Here is a 16,982-nt window from a genome sequence, read left to right on the forward strand (position 1 = left end):
TCTGACAAGTGTGGGGAGGCTACAATGATCTAAACAAAGACAAAAATATTTGGAGCTCTGAAGAAAAACACAAGATGACTAGAGAGATATTCTGTTCAAAGTTTTAAATTTTACTGTTTGAATATTGCTTCTATTATAGCCAAGTTTTAAGCTATCCCTTGAAGTGACAAGAATTGAGAGACTTCCTCTATTTTGCTGATGATCACCTTATGAATAATCCCTGATGGTAGTTAAAGAGAGCCAATATAATAGGGCAATGAAAGTAATTAGCAAAAGTGATTACTGTATTTGAATGCATTGATCGTTTTCAAGGAACTGGCAATTACATTGGAAGGTCACCTCATTCAACCATCAGTATCACCACTAAGGTTAACAAGATGAAGTTTTCAAGGAGAACATTTCCTTTCTGGCCATTTCATAAGATATTCTAAATGGGATAAGCTTTTATGCTATTTTTATCTTTCTCGTATAAGTTTATATAAATTTTTTTCTATGTTTAGACTATTACCAATTTTATTTACTTTGTGTATTTTTTCTTTTGTATTAAATTTGATTTGAATGTTTTATTCAGTATATCTGTATTTCATGTAACTAGTTTATTTCAATCACAAAGGTTCTGATTATGGAAAATGCAAATTTTTTAAATGTTAGCAATAAAAAAGTTGATTACTGTACTGCACTGGTGTTTGCCTTCATGATAAAAGAATTAAAGGGGTAGTCCCACTTTTTTACTGGTTTCTTAATTCACTCTAAGTACACCCAGGTTTCCTTGTTTTCTGAGATTCAAAACTCAAGTTTCTAATTTAATAGTTATATTTAATAGGGACATTAATATTCGAATTAAGAATTTTAAAATAATGTTCAATTTGCTATCAATGTTTGTTGTGAATCTGTCTTTACAATTGCTATCAAGAATTATGATTTCAATCTATTGCAAATATTGAACAGTGTCCAACAAGCTACTAAATTTTTATTGCATAGATATCAACATATTTTTTTCTGGAATTGAAATGAGAAGAATATTAATCTATGAAGAAAAAACAAACTCCTGTACTATAACTTTACCATTTTTTAGTATATTGCATGATGCATGTCTGCATGTGACTGTTGGAAGGCATTATAGAAAATATCCCTTTTTAGCTTACGGAACATTGTACTTCAAAGAATGGTGTATTATTTAAAGTAACTACTCTCATGTGTCATGTAAGATCATTAGTATGTGATAATCTGTGGTATTTATCCATAAGAGATATCAATACTCTTAGACTTGCAGAAATTTACATCTGATTGTTTTCTGGTTATTAAGAGACCAGTGTGTTCACTGGACTTTTATACTTTCATTTTCTGTAAATGTTGTATAGGCTATTAATGTTGTACATTAATGAAGTTTTTTCCAAAAATATATTGTAGATTAAGTTAATGGGGATTTCAGTTCTACAAGGTTGATCATTTACCTGAGTAAACAAGTGTAAATAGAACTACCTCCTTATAGTTGAATGGAAAAGACAAATGCTTACCCTTATAAAGTGACTGCCTTTCTGTTGCCCTATTAACCACCCATTTAGTGACCCCTTCTTCTCTCCCAAGCTTCATCCCCACTCTCAAGGCCCCTTCCCACTCCCAAGTCACTCCCTCTTGAAATGTTTTACATAATCATGATCATTATCAACCTGAAGTAATCAAGTTTTGTTTTGCCTCTAAAGGTGGGTCTGTCTTCAGCATACACATCTATTTGTATATATGTATCAATGTACACTGTTGCACTATATCATAGTAGTAAATCCATACTCTTTGAGTTCAACACACCGGATTTTCATTAAAATGCTTGCTATGTGGAGAATTTCACCTTCAACTTTTAAGAAATATCTTATGCTTGTAAAAAGTGTCCCTTACTTCAGCATAAGCATTATATTTGTTTAGATGTATCAGTGTACAGTGTCACATTGTCTTAGAAGTAAATCCATACTCCTTGACTTCAACACAATGCTGGATTGTCATCGAAATGCTTGTTATATGGAGAATTTCACTTTAAACTTTTAAGGAATTATTATACTGTATCAGAGTCATACCTATAATTTACAATGCTATTAATTATAGAAGCCTTAGTTATTCAACAAAGCAAAAATGGCACAAATAAACTACCCTTCTAACATGGTAGCTCCAATGTTTATATTGGTCCAACCAGAGAGATCAGCTCCTCATATTTTTTTTCAACGTCTACCATTCGGACGTTACCGTATTTTTGATTGCTCGAGTTAAAGTTTGGATTTAGCTCCAAGTCCTGTTTTTTTGTTTTAGTCCATTGAGATCCAAATCTTTTGAATTTAGAATTTGTGATACAGGCTCATCTACGATATCAATGATATGCGTAATCCAAAAACCACATGATTTGTTTATCATGGTGGGCTTTGTTGAATGTCTCATTGTTGTTCTCAGTGTAATATAATTGTTTTCATAGCTTGTTTGAATTAATAGAAAAGAGAGAAATAGGTTACCTAAGAGATAAAAAACGAATGGTACAGTAGTTATGCCAGTGATTTTCAGACAAAGGATTCTGGTAGCAGTCTTTCTCCTGGGCTGTCTAGGCTTACTATGAGTATGGATAAGTTTAAAGATGACTCCACTAACAATATTTTGAACAAGTTTTCTGTGTAACGATAATCTACCTAGCCAGCTTTTTAAATATGCTGAAATTATGTCTTTGTATTTTTTCATGAGGTTGAGCCTACCCAGGACAATATGCTAGAATTGCTAGCTGAAGTTTGTTTGGTCAGAGCAACTCACAAAGAATTAGAACCAAATATAATAAAAGCCTTGATAAGTGAGGATACATGATTATTAGTATTGCAGCTACTTCTCTTAAATTTTATAGAAACCTTTCTTTGGAAACAGTTTTAGCAGCAACTTAATGGCATACCAAGTTAATTTCTGCCAAACATTATCTTGAAGAATCCTGGTTTGCTTAATGAAGATTCCTGGGCTCTGGGCCCCTTTCTAGCTGCATAGCCATGGTCTAATTAATTTTGAGTTCAGTTAATTTATACTGTAACTTTATCTATAAGTATATGGGGTTTTAACTTAAAAATTGATTTGGTATCAATCAGAAGTATCTTTTAGATCAAGACCTATCGTTTAGAGACAATCTACAGTCCAGTATAATGAATAATTTTGGTAAACAATTGGGAGTCCCGAATTTCAAACTGTATATTGACATGGTTTATTTAAAGTAATTTAGGCCAGGTTAGTAAATCTTAACCATGGTACAGTATATCGCTTTTAATTGAATTTAACCTATCTCCTTCCTTCACTGGTGTTTCACCTCTAACATGAGTGTGGGAGTAAGACTGTACTGTGAACATTAGGGAAGGTACATAGAAATAAACAGAATTTTGATAATGAAATTTATTTCTTTACTCGTCTGATGTTCATATATATCCCCACCCTCCTATTCACTGCCTTGTGGTATTAAAGGGTTAGGGATAATTTTGCATTCCAACTAAAGAAACAAAGCAAAACTGGTGCATCAGTTATCGCTTATCGCTAAAATGTTCCTTCATTTACTAAGAGCATGTGTTTATTGAAGGGAAATAGAATGAGAACATTTTTAAGTTTTTCAAAATTTCACGAGTACACGTTAATTAAACTGAGCCTCTGGAGAAGAAGCAATGAACAATAGGCAAGTCTAGAAATAACAAATTTCATTATTTTATATCAAAATTCTGCAGTGAAACTGGTTGTAACTTCCTGCAATAAGGCCCATCATAAGTATGGAGTTAGCATTAGGCCTCCAAATAAATATCCAAGAATAAGAACGTCGTACTGTACACAAACAACATACGTGAGAAGAACAGGCAGCTCTACGGTGAAGTTTATGGATGATGGTAATGATGACCCTAGATAAGTACCATCTATAGTATCTCCCACCAAACCAACCAAATTTAATGCTGGCAAGGGAAGGTTTGTTAAATTTTAAAGGAGGTTCAACCTTAGGAGTGTGTCCCTAAATGGAGAAGCTGCTTCTCCTGAAAAACCAGCTGCTAATGAGTATGTGAAGGAGACGTTCCAGACCATCTTTAATGAGGAGAGTTATTTGTGTGAAAAAGCTTTCAATACGAATGAGACTGGCCTCTTTTGGAAACAAATGCGGTTACAGACTTTCATTATGATGGAGGAGGGGAGAGAACCCTTAATTACTTATAATGTGTGGAGACATTGGAGGCTTTATGATAAGGCCAACACTTGTCTATAAGACCAAAATCCCAAGGGTCTTCAAAAACTGAAATAGGACCATGCTTTCAGTGGATAGGATATACAACCAAGAAGAATGGCTAACAAAAGCACTGACATCAAATTGGTTTCACCAGTGCTTCATCCCTGAAGACCACATTTATCTTTCCAAAAAAAGGCATTGATTTTAAAGTGCTTCTCCTAATAGACAGTGCTGAAGGTCATGTGATTGACCTGTAGTATGTGGAGGGCGTACAGGTAGAATTCTTAAGGCCAAACACGACATAGCTTATTCGGCTCATGGCTCACGGTATTATTCGTGTTTTCAAGACACTTCAAATGCGAAATACCCTGCAACATCTGGGCGAGTCTATGGATGCAGATGATAACTTCAACATGTGGTTGAGTCTATGGATGCAGATGATAACTTTTAACATGTGGTTGAGTCTATGGATGCAGATGATAACTTCAACATGTGGTTGAGTCTATGGATGCAGATGATAACTTTTAACATGTGGTTGAGTCTAATGATGCAGATGGTAACTTCAACATGTGGTTAAGTCTATGGATGCAGATGATGACTTTTAACATGTGGTTGAGTCTATGGATGCAGATGATAACTTTTAACATGTGGTTGAGTCTAATGATGCAGATGGTAACTTCAACATGTGGTTGAGTCTATGGATGCAGATGATAACTTTAACATGTGGTCGAGTCTATAGATGCAGATGATAACTTCTTGCTGATGGAATACTGGCATGGGTACACCATTGCAATGTGTCTTTAAAATATTCAAAAGGTCATAAAGGAAATGAAAGAAGCGCTTAATGCTTACTGGAAGAATTTGTGGCGAGAAGTGGTCAGCAACCATAAAGGGATTATCTCAATGAAATCTACCACTTGACAGATAGATCATTGGAACTGGCAAAATTGTTAGGGGGATATGGCTTCACAGATATGACTACTGATGATATAAGTGACTTGAGGCCCAATCGGATTCGTCAAAAAATGAAAATCCTGACGATGATATAGTCTGCAAGTGAGGACAAAGAAGAGCATGAAGATCCAGGGGAAGAGGAAGTTGGCCTAACAATAGAATGCATCTTAACTCCAGCAAGAACAGCAAAAGAACTTCAAACAGGGCCTGAAGATTGAGACCTGCAGAGGATCCTTGTGTTGCTGGTTTGTGTTTTGTCGGAAAAAATGACAAATTTGGAGGACTTTTATATTTTTCATAACTACAAACCTGAAGTTCTTTACACATCCTTTTCCTGCCATCACCTCCCCCAGTAAGTCATGTATGCAATTGAAAGTGATTTAGCTAGTGAGGGCTTGGATGGCAAACAGTAGCTGGGAGTTTTCTCCCGCTTCTACAGGGAGGTCGGCTGCCACCTCGTTCAAAGTTTTGATAGCCTGAACACCAGCTCTTGCTGATCAATCTCCTATTAAAGAACTTCAGATTTGTATAGTTAGAAAAATATGCAAATTACTAATAAATTTTTCATATTAGGCAACTTTAACAATATAAGGAGCTAATTACTTTGGCTTGACTGACAAGGAGAGACAGGCTATCTAGTTAGAGGAATAATGTCTTTGCTATTTTTTCTAATAATCAAAGCTTCTAAAATTGTTACAATTAATGAAATAAAATGAATGCTGGCTAACTACTATATTGAAATTATGAATTTATTTGTAAAAAAAATGTCACAATGTCTTCAATCACAGATTGCTGATCACAAGTCGTCACAGCAAAAAGGAAAATCAGTTCTTAGTGTGATGCTTTACTTGATACAGTATAGTTATAAGTATCATGCTGAAGTTGTAATCGTGCCTTTAACAGAGATTCCATACTTCCCAGAAATAACCTGTTCAAGGGAAAGGAAATGGAAAGTAATCTCCAGTCAAACTGTTTCAGGGATGAATTTTCTATCAAGCTATATTATAAAAGTTAGGGCCTTAAGGAGAAATAATAAAGCAGACACAGTTCTGACATTTTAGTATATTCATCATTGTCAATCTGTTATTAACTTTTTTCTTACAGATTCATTTATGGCATCCTTCCTTTTCATATACTTATGCATACAGCATTAATTAGCATATCTGTAAGATTAATTTTTATGTGGTATTCATTTACTTTTCAAAGTAACCATGCATTGCAACAATACTGACATGTTTATCAATACCATTAGGAAACACTTGCACTGGAGGGAAACACCAAATTTCGCTTGAACAAACTGGACTCCTCGGACTCTGGAGTTGGTCGGGACCAAAAGAATAAGCTGTTAGATAGTGACTCTGGTAATGTGACAGACTTCATAGCTCCTGTTACTCCTGTTGTTACTGCTGTAGATTGCCAGCAAATTATCTCCAGTTTAATGGACTTCAAGGTAAAATAATTTTTTGTCAATTTCTGTTGCTTCTCAAAGGCCATGCCAGTAATGATAAGGTACAGTATGGTAATTTTAATTGACATTTGAATTGTTTTCCAGAAATTAGGTTATCACTCAGTTCTAAAAACTTTTCAGTTTTCATAGTAGTTGTTTAACTATGATCTAATTATAATCCTTTTTCGTGTATTGAAAATATTTTTATTTTACTGAGGTAACGAAGGGAACCTTGCTGCACAATATTTGATTATTAATTGAATTTCACTTTGCAGGTTGATCTTAAACTTGAAATACAAAGAATGAATCAGAAGTTAACAAGATTAGAAGACAACATGAGTGATGTCATGACCAGAATGAATCATGTTCAGAGATCAGCTTCTCAACCAGTGAGTGTCCGACCAGTTAGTGATGAGCCAGTGACAGTGAGAACAACAACTCGTAGAGAAAAAGAACGAGCTACTACAAGTGCTGCTGATGTAGCTGCTGATCCTGAAGACTCTAAGTCATTTTTGCCAAAAGTGGCAGGAAATGAGGAGCCTAGAAAGCCCAAACGAAGAGACAAAAACAGAGCTAAAAGTGCTGGAACGCCTCGTACATCTCCCACAGACTCTAGTTCACCAACAGATTCAATGGTTCGGGGGATGCTGGAAGATGAGATCCTTGAACAGGCCTCATCTCCTCGTAATGAAACTCAACCAATTCCAAAGTCTCGTTCCAGAGAATATCTGTGAGCTTCTTGTGGTTAATAATACTTGCTCGAAACTTGTCTCTTATCCTAAGAGGTACATTACAAGAGTAATTATACAGTAATCATCAAAATGAAAGTAGGAACTCCATATTACAAAGTAGTGATAAAACTAACAAACTGTTGGAGCAGCGATGAGATTGAGGCATCCGTTTATGCTTTGTGTTTTGCTGTTCGTTTTTTTACGTTGAACAAAGTGGAAAGAAAAAAAAATGGGAAAAGCTGAAATATACTGTTTTAGTACTTTTGCAAGGAAAAACCATGTGGAAGAACTAACAGTTGTTTACTGTTAGACTTTGGTGCATGATATTAGGAACGGATATCATGCTCTCGGTAACTATTTCAGATTCTAAGCACAATAGTTCCCAACTTCTCAGATTAGTTATTTATCTTTGCATAGCAATTTATGTGCAATAAATGACAGAAATAAAGCAGATCCCACTAATTGGTTATCAAAAAAAATTATTTTTTCTTGCAAGCAAATATTCCCCAACATATCATTTGAACGGTTTACATGTTATAGCAGCACTTTGCTTTAGGGCAACAAAAAATGTGTACAGTATAGGGGTTATCAAAAAGCTGTTTCATTATGAATTCTGGATTACTATTCCCTGAAATTTGAAAGAAAAATTAACGTGAGAAGTCAAACCTGGCAGTCAATTGAGGGTGGATGGGTGTATCACCCCGTATGCCCAGCTCTCTCCTGTCAGATATTTTTCTTCCCTCTTGTTGAAATGAAAAAAAAAAGGATTGAAAGTTCAGTTATTTGTTACAGTTTAGTCTTTTGGCATAAAATCTAGAGAAGCCTCTATGAGGTATCCAAGAGTCTTTTAAGTGCAAGCATAAAAGGGGAAGTGTTCTTATATATATATTTTTGGCAATACTCAACAAAATTATCTGCATTCCAAAAGGATTCTCTTTTATGAACGTGGAAGAAAGAAAATACAGTTCAGCATTTACACATAATTACCGTCCTGTTTGTTTCTTTTTGTGTAAATAAACAATGTTGAGTGCGCGAGTGATGTGTTTCAGATCTCATCGAATCTGTATGGAGTTTCCTCGTATATTTTAGATCATATATTATTTAAACATTTTTTTTATGCTGCAGTGGAAGTTTGAATATTTATAGTTCTCATGATGGTTGTTACTGTTCCAACTGATCTGTGATAACAATGTTTATTTAAATAAATGAACATGGCACTAAGAATATTATGCAGGGCCTACTCTCCACTTCTCCATCTGGTCACTTTGCCTCATTCAAGTCTAACCCTATGCGTACTGTAGTCTTCAGATGTGCTTGCATCCCAAGTATTGCATTGCTGTCTGTACTTTATACTGTATATCTAAAGACACTTTTTGGTGTCTCATCAAGGGTAATTGTATATGAATAACTCACTTTTCAGTATCCATCTCCATTCTAAATGTACATTCAAAATCAGTTTCATCTCTCATCGCTATGGAGTCAATGCATACCTTATTCAGTTCTTCAGAGCTATCCTTCATTTGCGGTAAAAGTTGCAACACTCAAGATTTTATTGGTTGATCCACTCTACCTCAACAGACCATTCCAATTATGACATTCCTGTCTGCTATTAATAATTCATTTTGCTGTTTGATATCTACTTTGAAGTCTCATTTATTTAGCATCATTGTGACAGATTTGAAAGAAATATCTATTGGCTGTACAATATTCATTTCTTTTCATAAGAGATATTAGTATTATGTTAAGAATGACATTCATCTGAAGGCATCCTTGATTATATGTTAGCGGTTGCATGTGATGTTAAAGATGTTGACTTTATATTGTATATTATTCATGATTGATTTGATGTATATAGCTCATCATTTATCTTTCAATCTTTATTAACTTTCCCCTTTTAAAAATAGCCTTTTAAACATGAATTTATTCTTGAGTTGCACACTCCTTGTTGAGCAGTTTTATCCTTTGTTAAGTGATTTATGAATCTTGAATCTGCAGCCAACTTTTTTTTTGTTTTTCAGTTTCTTACTATTCCTTTCATTTATTTCCACTATCAAATGATATATTTTACTTTTTAGACTGCAGCCACCAACAGTTTCATAGCTGAAAGTAGAATGCACCATCTTAATTATGAATTAGCTTGGAATATTCACACCGAAGAACTGTTAACATGTACGATACCCGTGTTATTCTTTGCAGTGTTAAAAAAATTTTCGTAGGGTTACTGTAGATCGTAGATAAGCAGCATACCTGTCAAGTCTTACTTGGTCTATATTTAAAGGTATTGTAAAGAGCCATCAAACTTTATATTCATTACTTAAATTTCACAATGATTTATTTAGCTTCCCTTTGATGAAGGGATTATCTAAATGGAAGACAGCCTGTGAATAGTGGTTTTCACACGCCCCTGTTGTATACACGACACCCACAAGGTGATCGCGCGAGGGTAATAACCTCTGCATTCCATGCTTTTATCTTTCTCTAGTATATTTGGAAGATTTATATTAGAAAAGTGTAAAGAAGGACTTCTTTCACCGGGCGTCACAGGTCTTTTCCCAGAAATAGATTTTTCCTTCGTCAAAATCCCTTATTTAGGCTTTTTGCTATAGAATAATAACTTTTCCATATTATTTTTGAGGCATTACCATAAGTGTTTATTACAATCTACTATTATGAAAGTAATTATTTTTTCTAATTCCAATTGTGCTCTTCATTTTTGGTATTAATCAACTGGACAAAAATAAAAGATTTCTTCTGTGAATTGAACTGCTAAATGATTTATTTTCCAGTGCAATCCATGGACTAGAGCTTATTAATTTGGATAAAAAAGCATGAATAAAACTTATTCAAAATTTAGTTCCCTAGATATTCTACTTATAAACATACATTACTGGGTGAAATTGTCTTTGCCAATGTAATGGGTTTGTGATGTCTAATTGTTTTTGAAGAGTTATGTAGCATGGGCTCAATGCATTCAAATTGGCTTACAATAATGAAAGGTAATGTACGAGATTCTGGTACAATACAAAAGTCTGGTAATCAAATAAATTGAAAATTGCTTCTCCATAAAAATGGCAAATACTATTTGTACCTGCCAGAACTAATATATGCTAAGGAAACTGGAAGTCGACTAAATCAGAATTATTATGGCCTAGGGCATAAATAAAAACTGTAAAAACTTAGGTATTATGATTGGAGAAAAACTGTGTACCTTGAGTGTATGCAACAGTGAATCAACTTGTAGACCCCTAGTAGTACAGTATTATAGATTCAGTTGTCATGACCAGCATGGAAAGTAAATGAGATTACTGTCTTTTTAAGTTAAAAGACCAAGTTATTCATTCGTGAATCTGGATTGTAAACCTGACAGACTAATAACCTCCTTTCTAGATATAACGGATAATTTTCTCCTGCCCTTAGCATTATCGATTACCAAGAAAGATGTAAACTGGCAATATTTAAAATTAAAAAATTATATATTTATACCTTGGGAAGATGGTTTTTACTGTGTTTGTATACATGATAAGGCTATGAAAAAGTTGTCATCACTGAAAGATTACAAGACCAGTACTTTACTGTAATGTGTATCCTAATTTACTCTTTATCATAAATTTACATGTATTCCTTTTGATAGTTCTTTTGAATACATCTTTTATTATTACTACAAAAAGCTTTGAAGTCGTCATGCTTGTTGGGTATGATTGCTGTGCTTACAATTATTATTCTGAAATACTGTATACTCTTCAAGGAATTTTAATGTTTCTTTTATTTGTCAAAACTGATTTTGTTATCAAATTTGTAAGAACCAATCATTCCTGGACCTGTGAATCTGTATCTTATAAGGCTTCTTTCTCTCCTGTTGGCTTCAAAAACTCCTGCAATAATGTGTTAGTCATGGTGAAGGGTGAGTTTTGTCGGTCAATATATCTTTGAATACTGATTTTAATTTGCTAAGTATTCCTTATGCTGTTTTCATTCCTCAGACTATTAAGTAAGGACCTGTTTGTGTTTCAAAACTAATCTTTTGAAGAAAATTTGGACTGAGATTAACCTTTTAAATTAAAGTTGTCTTCAATGAAGTTTTAACATGAAATTACTCCAAAGGACAAATATTTGATATATATGAGTAACTACAAAGGCATCAGAGTGTCGGCATATAGTAAGTACAGTAATTCTAAATTACGTATCTCAAATTTATTTTTACCCAGAATAATTATATGCAAGCCAAAGGGAAGAAATGCTGTAACCTGAGAATCACATTTTGAAATTAACAATTAAGGACATTTAGAAATAGACTACTGTATTGTATTTTGAAATTTAATATACAAGGATCTTTATTTTGCTATGATTGCCATGTGTACACATACTTCTATGTATATGTAAAAAGTATTTTTCATTTCCTTGAAGCCTTTCCCCTTCATTGGGTCTCTCTTTAGATAAGCTGTCATTGATGTATTGTTACATTATTATTATTTTTTAGAGCTTTAGTACTGCACTACATAAGAGGGTATTCGATAGAGCTAATACTATTGCTGATACGTATATCTGATTTAGCAATTTCAAGTATTTCATACAAACTTTGGCAGACAGTAAACTTGAAGTCAGATACACAACTGCCTTGAAAGTAATAGGGTTACATTTGATTAGATGAAATATGACTTTTACTTACAAGAGTAAAATCTTTGGGCAATCCTTTTAAGAGTTGAGATATTTGCCTTGCGGTCAGGTTAATGCATTTAAAGTCTTTTGCTAAATTCCCTACCTAACAGCCCTTGTTGGAAACAAAATTGACTAAATAAATGTTCACTGTTGTCTAATATCAATTTGACTAATACTATCATTTTGCACTAGTACAAAAAAAAATATGGCTAGCCTGGCAAAACTTTGGATGGATATATGCCAAAAATACTATTAGAAATACTTTCCATATAGTGTAAGGTACAGTCTAAGGTCTGCGTTGCTTTAGTTTTTATCTGCACTAGAATAAAGTTTTGGAGTTTTCCCATAAAATAAAAAAGGAATTCATCAAAAAGGAATTCTTGGTGAAGCTATGCACGATTAATCTGTGTTTGTACTTAACTCCCATATGACAAATACATACAGTATTTTGAATAGCTGGTCAAATCATATATTCATCTCTTAGTTATTTGTGTAGGAGGATTGCTATTGGAATTTTTTGATCCTGTATGTAATTCTGTTAGACTCATGGATTTTGGATGACTTCTTTAAGCTTATTAAAATTTAGAATTTTTCCCTTGTCAGAAATATTAGTTTTAGTTAATACTCTAGTTGTAATATCTTCTTAATTGTTTTTTAAGAACTAGTGTATAATTGCGGTAAAGGGCTGGAGTCACAGTTGTATCAGAAATTTATTTGAGTAAAGTAAATCTTATCTAACTGTAGGATAGCTTTGTAATCGTTTTCTAATGTTATATCTTTAAATTTCAGAAAAAGAATTATGCTTCACAATATATAAACAAAATTTATTCAAAACTTGTTTTAGACACGATTTGGGGTTAAGTACTATTCTACATTTAGGTTCTCAGACAAGAAAACTATCTTAAAATGATGTTGTACAAAACTTTCCGAGTATAGTTCTGGATACATCCTTCTCTTTTTACAAGACTTGGCATAAGGTGAGTTGAAGTGTTCATTGTTGACCTAATCATAGTGTGTTTACTCAACAGACACACCCTAGAGTTTGATTATTTTTTGTTGACTTCCACAAATGGAGTTTGAAATACTGTAATATCATATGTAGTATTTTGGTGTCGTGTTATGCAAGTGCTTTGTATATTGTAAATCCACAATTCATTTATACAAGATGATTTTTTTCAATATTAAACTTACCCGATAATCATGTAGCTGTCAACTCCGTTGCCCGACAGAATTCTACGGAGGGATACGCCAGCTATCACAATACTAGAAGGGGGTGTACTCACCAGCGCCACCTGTGGCCAGGTACTACAGTACTTCTTGTTGACACCTCCTCAATTTTTCCTCTGTCGTGCTTCCGGCAAGACGTTCTGGGATACGCTTATGATCTTGGAGTATTTTCACGGCTTTTGGTGAAGTATTTCTCTCAGATTTCGGCTGTCGCTTTACTGGAAAACTTCTATATTAGCTTAGATAGCTTTTATTTAGTCCTGATTAACGGTTAACGATCTTTTTGCTTGATTTGGAATCCCCACTTGGCTAACTCTTTTGATTCAAGATGTCTGACATTTCACAAGCCCCACCCCATAGACGATGAAGGTCTTGTAATAGGCGTATTCCGAAGGCCTCGGTAGATCCTCACACCGCTTGTTCTGACTGTAGGGAAAGGCCCTGTCAGTTAGAAGATCGATGTGAGGAATGCGCCGGACTTTCGGAACTTGATTTTGTCCGATTTCTTAAGTATTCAACCAAGTTAGAGAGAGAGAGAGTTAGGAGGAGTTCTTCTCGCTCTTCACTTTTTTCCTCACCTCATGATCCCCTACCTTTTCCTCCCCCTGTAGTGGCTACCCCCGAACCTACTATTTGCCCTCAACCTGATATGTCTGTTGTTTTGCGTGCCATTCAGGCCTTAGGTGACAAAGTAGAGTCAGTGGTTAGTGATCATAAGTCTCTTATGGCCGAAGTCAAGGAACTTAAGGTCAAGAGTGCAGTGGGTGGTATTAGTGCCAGTGCTGTGACGAGTGCTAGTGTCAGTGCAGTGCCAAGTGCTAGTGTCAGTGTCAGTGTGGTGCGTGAGGGTACTTCTGTGCGTGCCAGTCGTCCTCCCAGTCCGGGACCTCTTGCAAGCTCCCAAGCCCAGGGGAGAAGCAATGTCGAAGGGCAAAAGGGTTCGGCAGGCCTTGATCGGCGCACAGAAGTATCCTCGGTGGTTGCGGGCGTGTCTTCCAGAGACCGTCACTCCCACCTGCAGACGATTGAGCCCGTCTTTTACTCGTCTGCTGAAGAATTGTCAGGGAAGAAACGTTGGACTCAGGTCTCAAGACCACTCAAACGCAGAGTCCAGACCTCAAGAGCTCAACCTGGCTGCAATCATTGGATCAGCTCTGACTCGCCGCAGTCATCAGTTGAATGCACTCCTCCTAAGAGGAGTAAGGTGCTGCCGCAACAGATCTCTGCTGTTAAGGCTTTACCTCAGCAGACCTTAGTGTCTGCCGACCCCAAGTTGACTCTACTGCAGTCCATGCAGTCACAACTTGCGGTCTTGATGCGTGAGTGTCAGGCTGAGAAGGTTACACTTCCTCCTGCGATCGCTCCGCCTAACCGCAGTACTGCCTGCCAGGCGTACGATGTTGAGGCTCCTCAGGATACCTTACCACGTTCTGAGTTGACTGTTTCCAGTGGTGTGCAGCTCCCTCCGCCTTCCTTAAGGCAACCTCAGCAATGGGAACAGGAAGCTTATACCTTACTTCCTCCGCTTCCACTTGCAGTTCCACCAGTGAGGCAACACTCTCTTGAGGTACAACAACCTCTCCCATCCATGAGTCAGACTCCTCAGCTCTCGCTGCAGCGACCTCAACCCTCCTCAAGGCAAGCACCTCAACACCTTAGCCTTGCGCCTCAGGAACCTCAACTCGCGAGACAATTACTGCGTTCTGCGCAGCCACTACCTCATCGCTCACAGCTCACACCTCAGGAACCTCAACTCGTTCCTCAGGAACCTGCTACTGCGCATCCACCAACCACACAGCAAGCGCAACTCTTGAGTTCAGACACTCATGCCAGGAGTCAGCCCCCTCCACCCATGCGCCTACCTTCTGCTACTTCTTTTGATCAGCCTTTGCAGCCTGAGCCTCAGGTGTTCCCTCAACAGAGACTTGAGGAGGAAACCACAAGTTTTTTTGTTCCAGCTCGTGCTGATTCTGCTGTTCAGCATACCTTACCTATCTCTTCGCTACACTCTGGTGATGAGGTTTCTGATGATGAGGCTGCACACCTGGATCCCTCATCAGACGTGGATGAATCCAAGTCTTCTCCGCCTCCTATTGACTTTCGTAAGGTCTTGGCTCTTTTCAGAGAGGTATACCCAGACCACTTTGTCTCTGCTATCCCCCGCTCTCCGCCATCTGAGTTTTCGCTGGGCATGCAGCCAGCTAAGTCTACGTATACTAAGCTCGTCTTAGCAAGGTCCTCTAAGAGAGCGTTAAGGATTTTAGGGGAGTGGTTGCAGTCTAAGCAACAACTTGGAAAGACTTCCTTTATGTTTCCTCCGACTAAGCTCACTTCTAAAGCGGGCGTTTGGTATGCCACAGGAGAGGAACCAGGCTTGGGAGTACCTGCCTCTGCCCAGGCTGACTTCTCAAGTTTGGTAGACTCTCCTCGTAGAACAGCAATGAGGCGCTCTAAGGTTTGCTGGACCTTCTCAGACCTTGATCACTTCCTGAAGGGTGTTTTTAGAGCATTTGAGATGTTCAATTTCCTAGACTGGTGCCTGGGGGCCCTTAGCAAGAAGACCTCCCCTGCGGACAAGGACTCTGCCATGCTCTTGATGTCCTGCATGGATAAGGCCATTAGGGATGGATCTGGCGAGCTTGCATCGATGTTTGTGTCAGGGGTTCTTAAGAAAAGGGAGCAGCTTTGTACCTTCCTTTCCTCCAGCATCACACCTTGTCAAAGGTCTCAACTCCTTTTCGCTCCGCTCTCGAAATTCCTTTTTCCCGAAGAGCTTGTTAAGGACTTGTCTGCGGCCCTGATACAAAAGGACACCCATGATCTTGTGGCCTCATCGGCTCGTAAGACTAAGGTTGCTACCTCAGTCCCCAGGACTTATCGCACCCCAGTGGCTGATACTCCTGCTACGAGGTTTATTCCGCCCTTTCGTGGTAGAGCCCCCAGCCGAGGAAGCTCCCGTCCAGACTCTTCCAGGAGCAAGTCTAGGAAAGGTTCCAAGGCTTCTAAAGGAAAAAACTGACTCTCCTCATCTCCAGACAGCAGTAGGAGCCAGACTCAAGATCTTCTGGCAAGCCTGGGAAAAGAGAGGTGCAGACGCCCAGTCTGTCAGTTGGCTGAGGGAGGGTTACAGGATACCATTCTGCCGCAAACCCCCTCTGACCACATCTCCCATCAACCTCTCTCCCAACTACAAAGAAAAGGACAAGAGGCTAGCGTTGCACCAGGAGGTGTCGCTCCTTTTACAGAAGAAGGCAGTGGTTATAGTCCGGGACCATCAATCCCCGGGCTTCTACAACCGTCTCTTTCTAGTGGCCAAGAAGACAGGAGGTTGGAGACCGGTGCTGGACGTCAGCGCGCTCAATGCTTATGTCACCAAGCAGACGTTCTCGATGGAGACGACGAAGTCGGTCCTAGCAGCGGTCAGGCAGGAGGACTGGATGGTCTCGTTGGACCTGAAAGATGCTTACTTTCACGTTCCTATTCATCCAGACTCCCAACCTTTCCTGAGATTCGTTTTTGGAAAGGTTGTCTACCAATTCCAAGCCCTGTGTTTTGGCCTAAGCACAGCTCCTATGGTGTTTACGCATCTGATGAGGAATATAGCAAAATTCCTCCACTTATCGGACATCAGAGCCTCCCTTTACTTAGACGACTGGCTGTTGAGAGCCTCCACGAGTCGTCGCTGTCTGGAGAGTCTCAACTGGACTTTGGACTTAATCAAAGAACTGGGTCTGTTAGTCAACCTAGAAAAGTCTCA

General features: G+C 37.5%; 1 protein-coding gene across 1 annotated transcript in view; it reads left to right on the forward strand.

The window, feature by feature from the left end:
* The window catches only part of LOC137653513 (potassium voltage-gated channel protein eag-like), a 562,168-nt gene extending 550,789 nt beyond the window's left edge, over positions 1–11,379 (forward strand). The window contains exons 20-21 of the mRNA XM_068386969.1: positions 6,417–6,614; positions 6,887–11,379. Coding sequence (XP_068243070.1) covers positions 6,417–6,614; positions 6,887–7,345 — 657 coding nt within the window. The 3' untranslated portion in view covers positions 7,346–11,379. The remainder of the gene's footprint in view (positions 1–6,416; positions 6,615–6,886) is intronic.
* Positions 11,380–16,982: the final 5,603 nt, after the last annotated feature.

This window comes from Palaemon carinicauda, chromosome 14 (genome assembly GCF_036898095.1).
Source record: "Palaemon carinicauda isolate YSFRI2023 chromosome 14, ASM3689809v2, whole genome shotgun sequence".
Taxonomy (NCBI): Eukaryota; Metazoa; Arthropoda; class Malacostraca; order Decapoda; family Palaemonidae; genus Palaemon; species Palaemon carinicauda.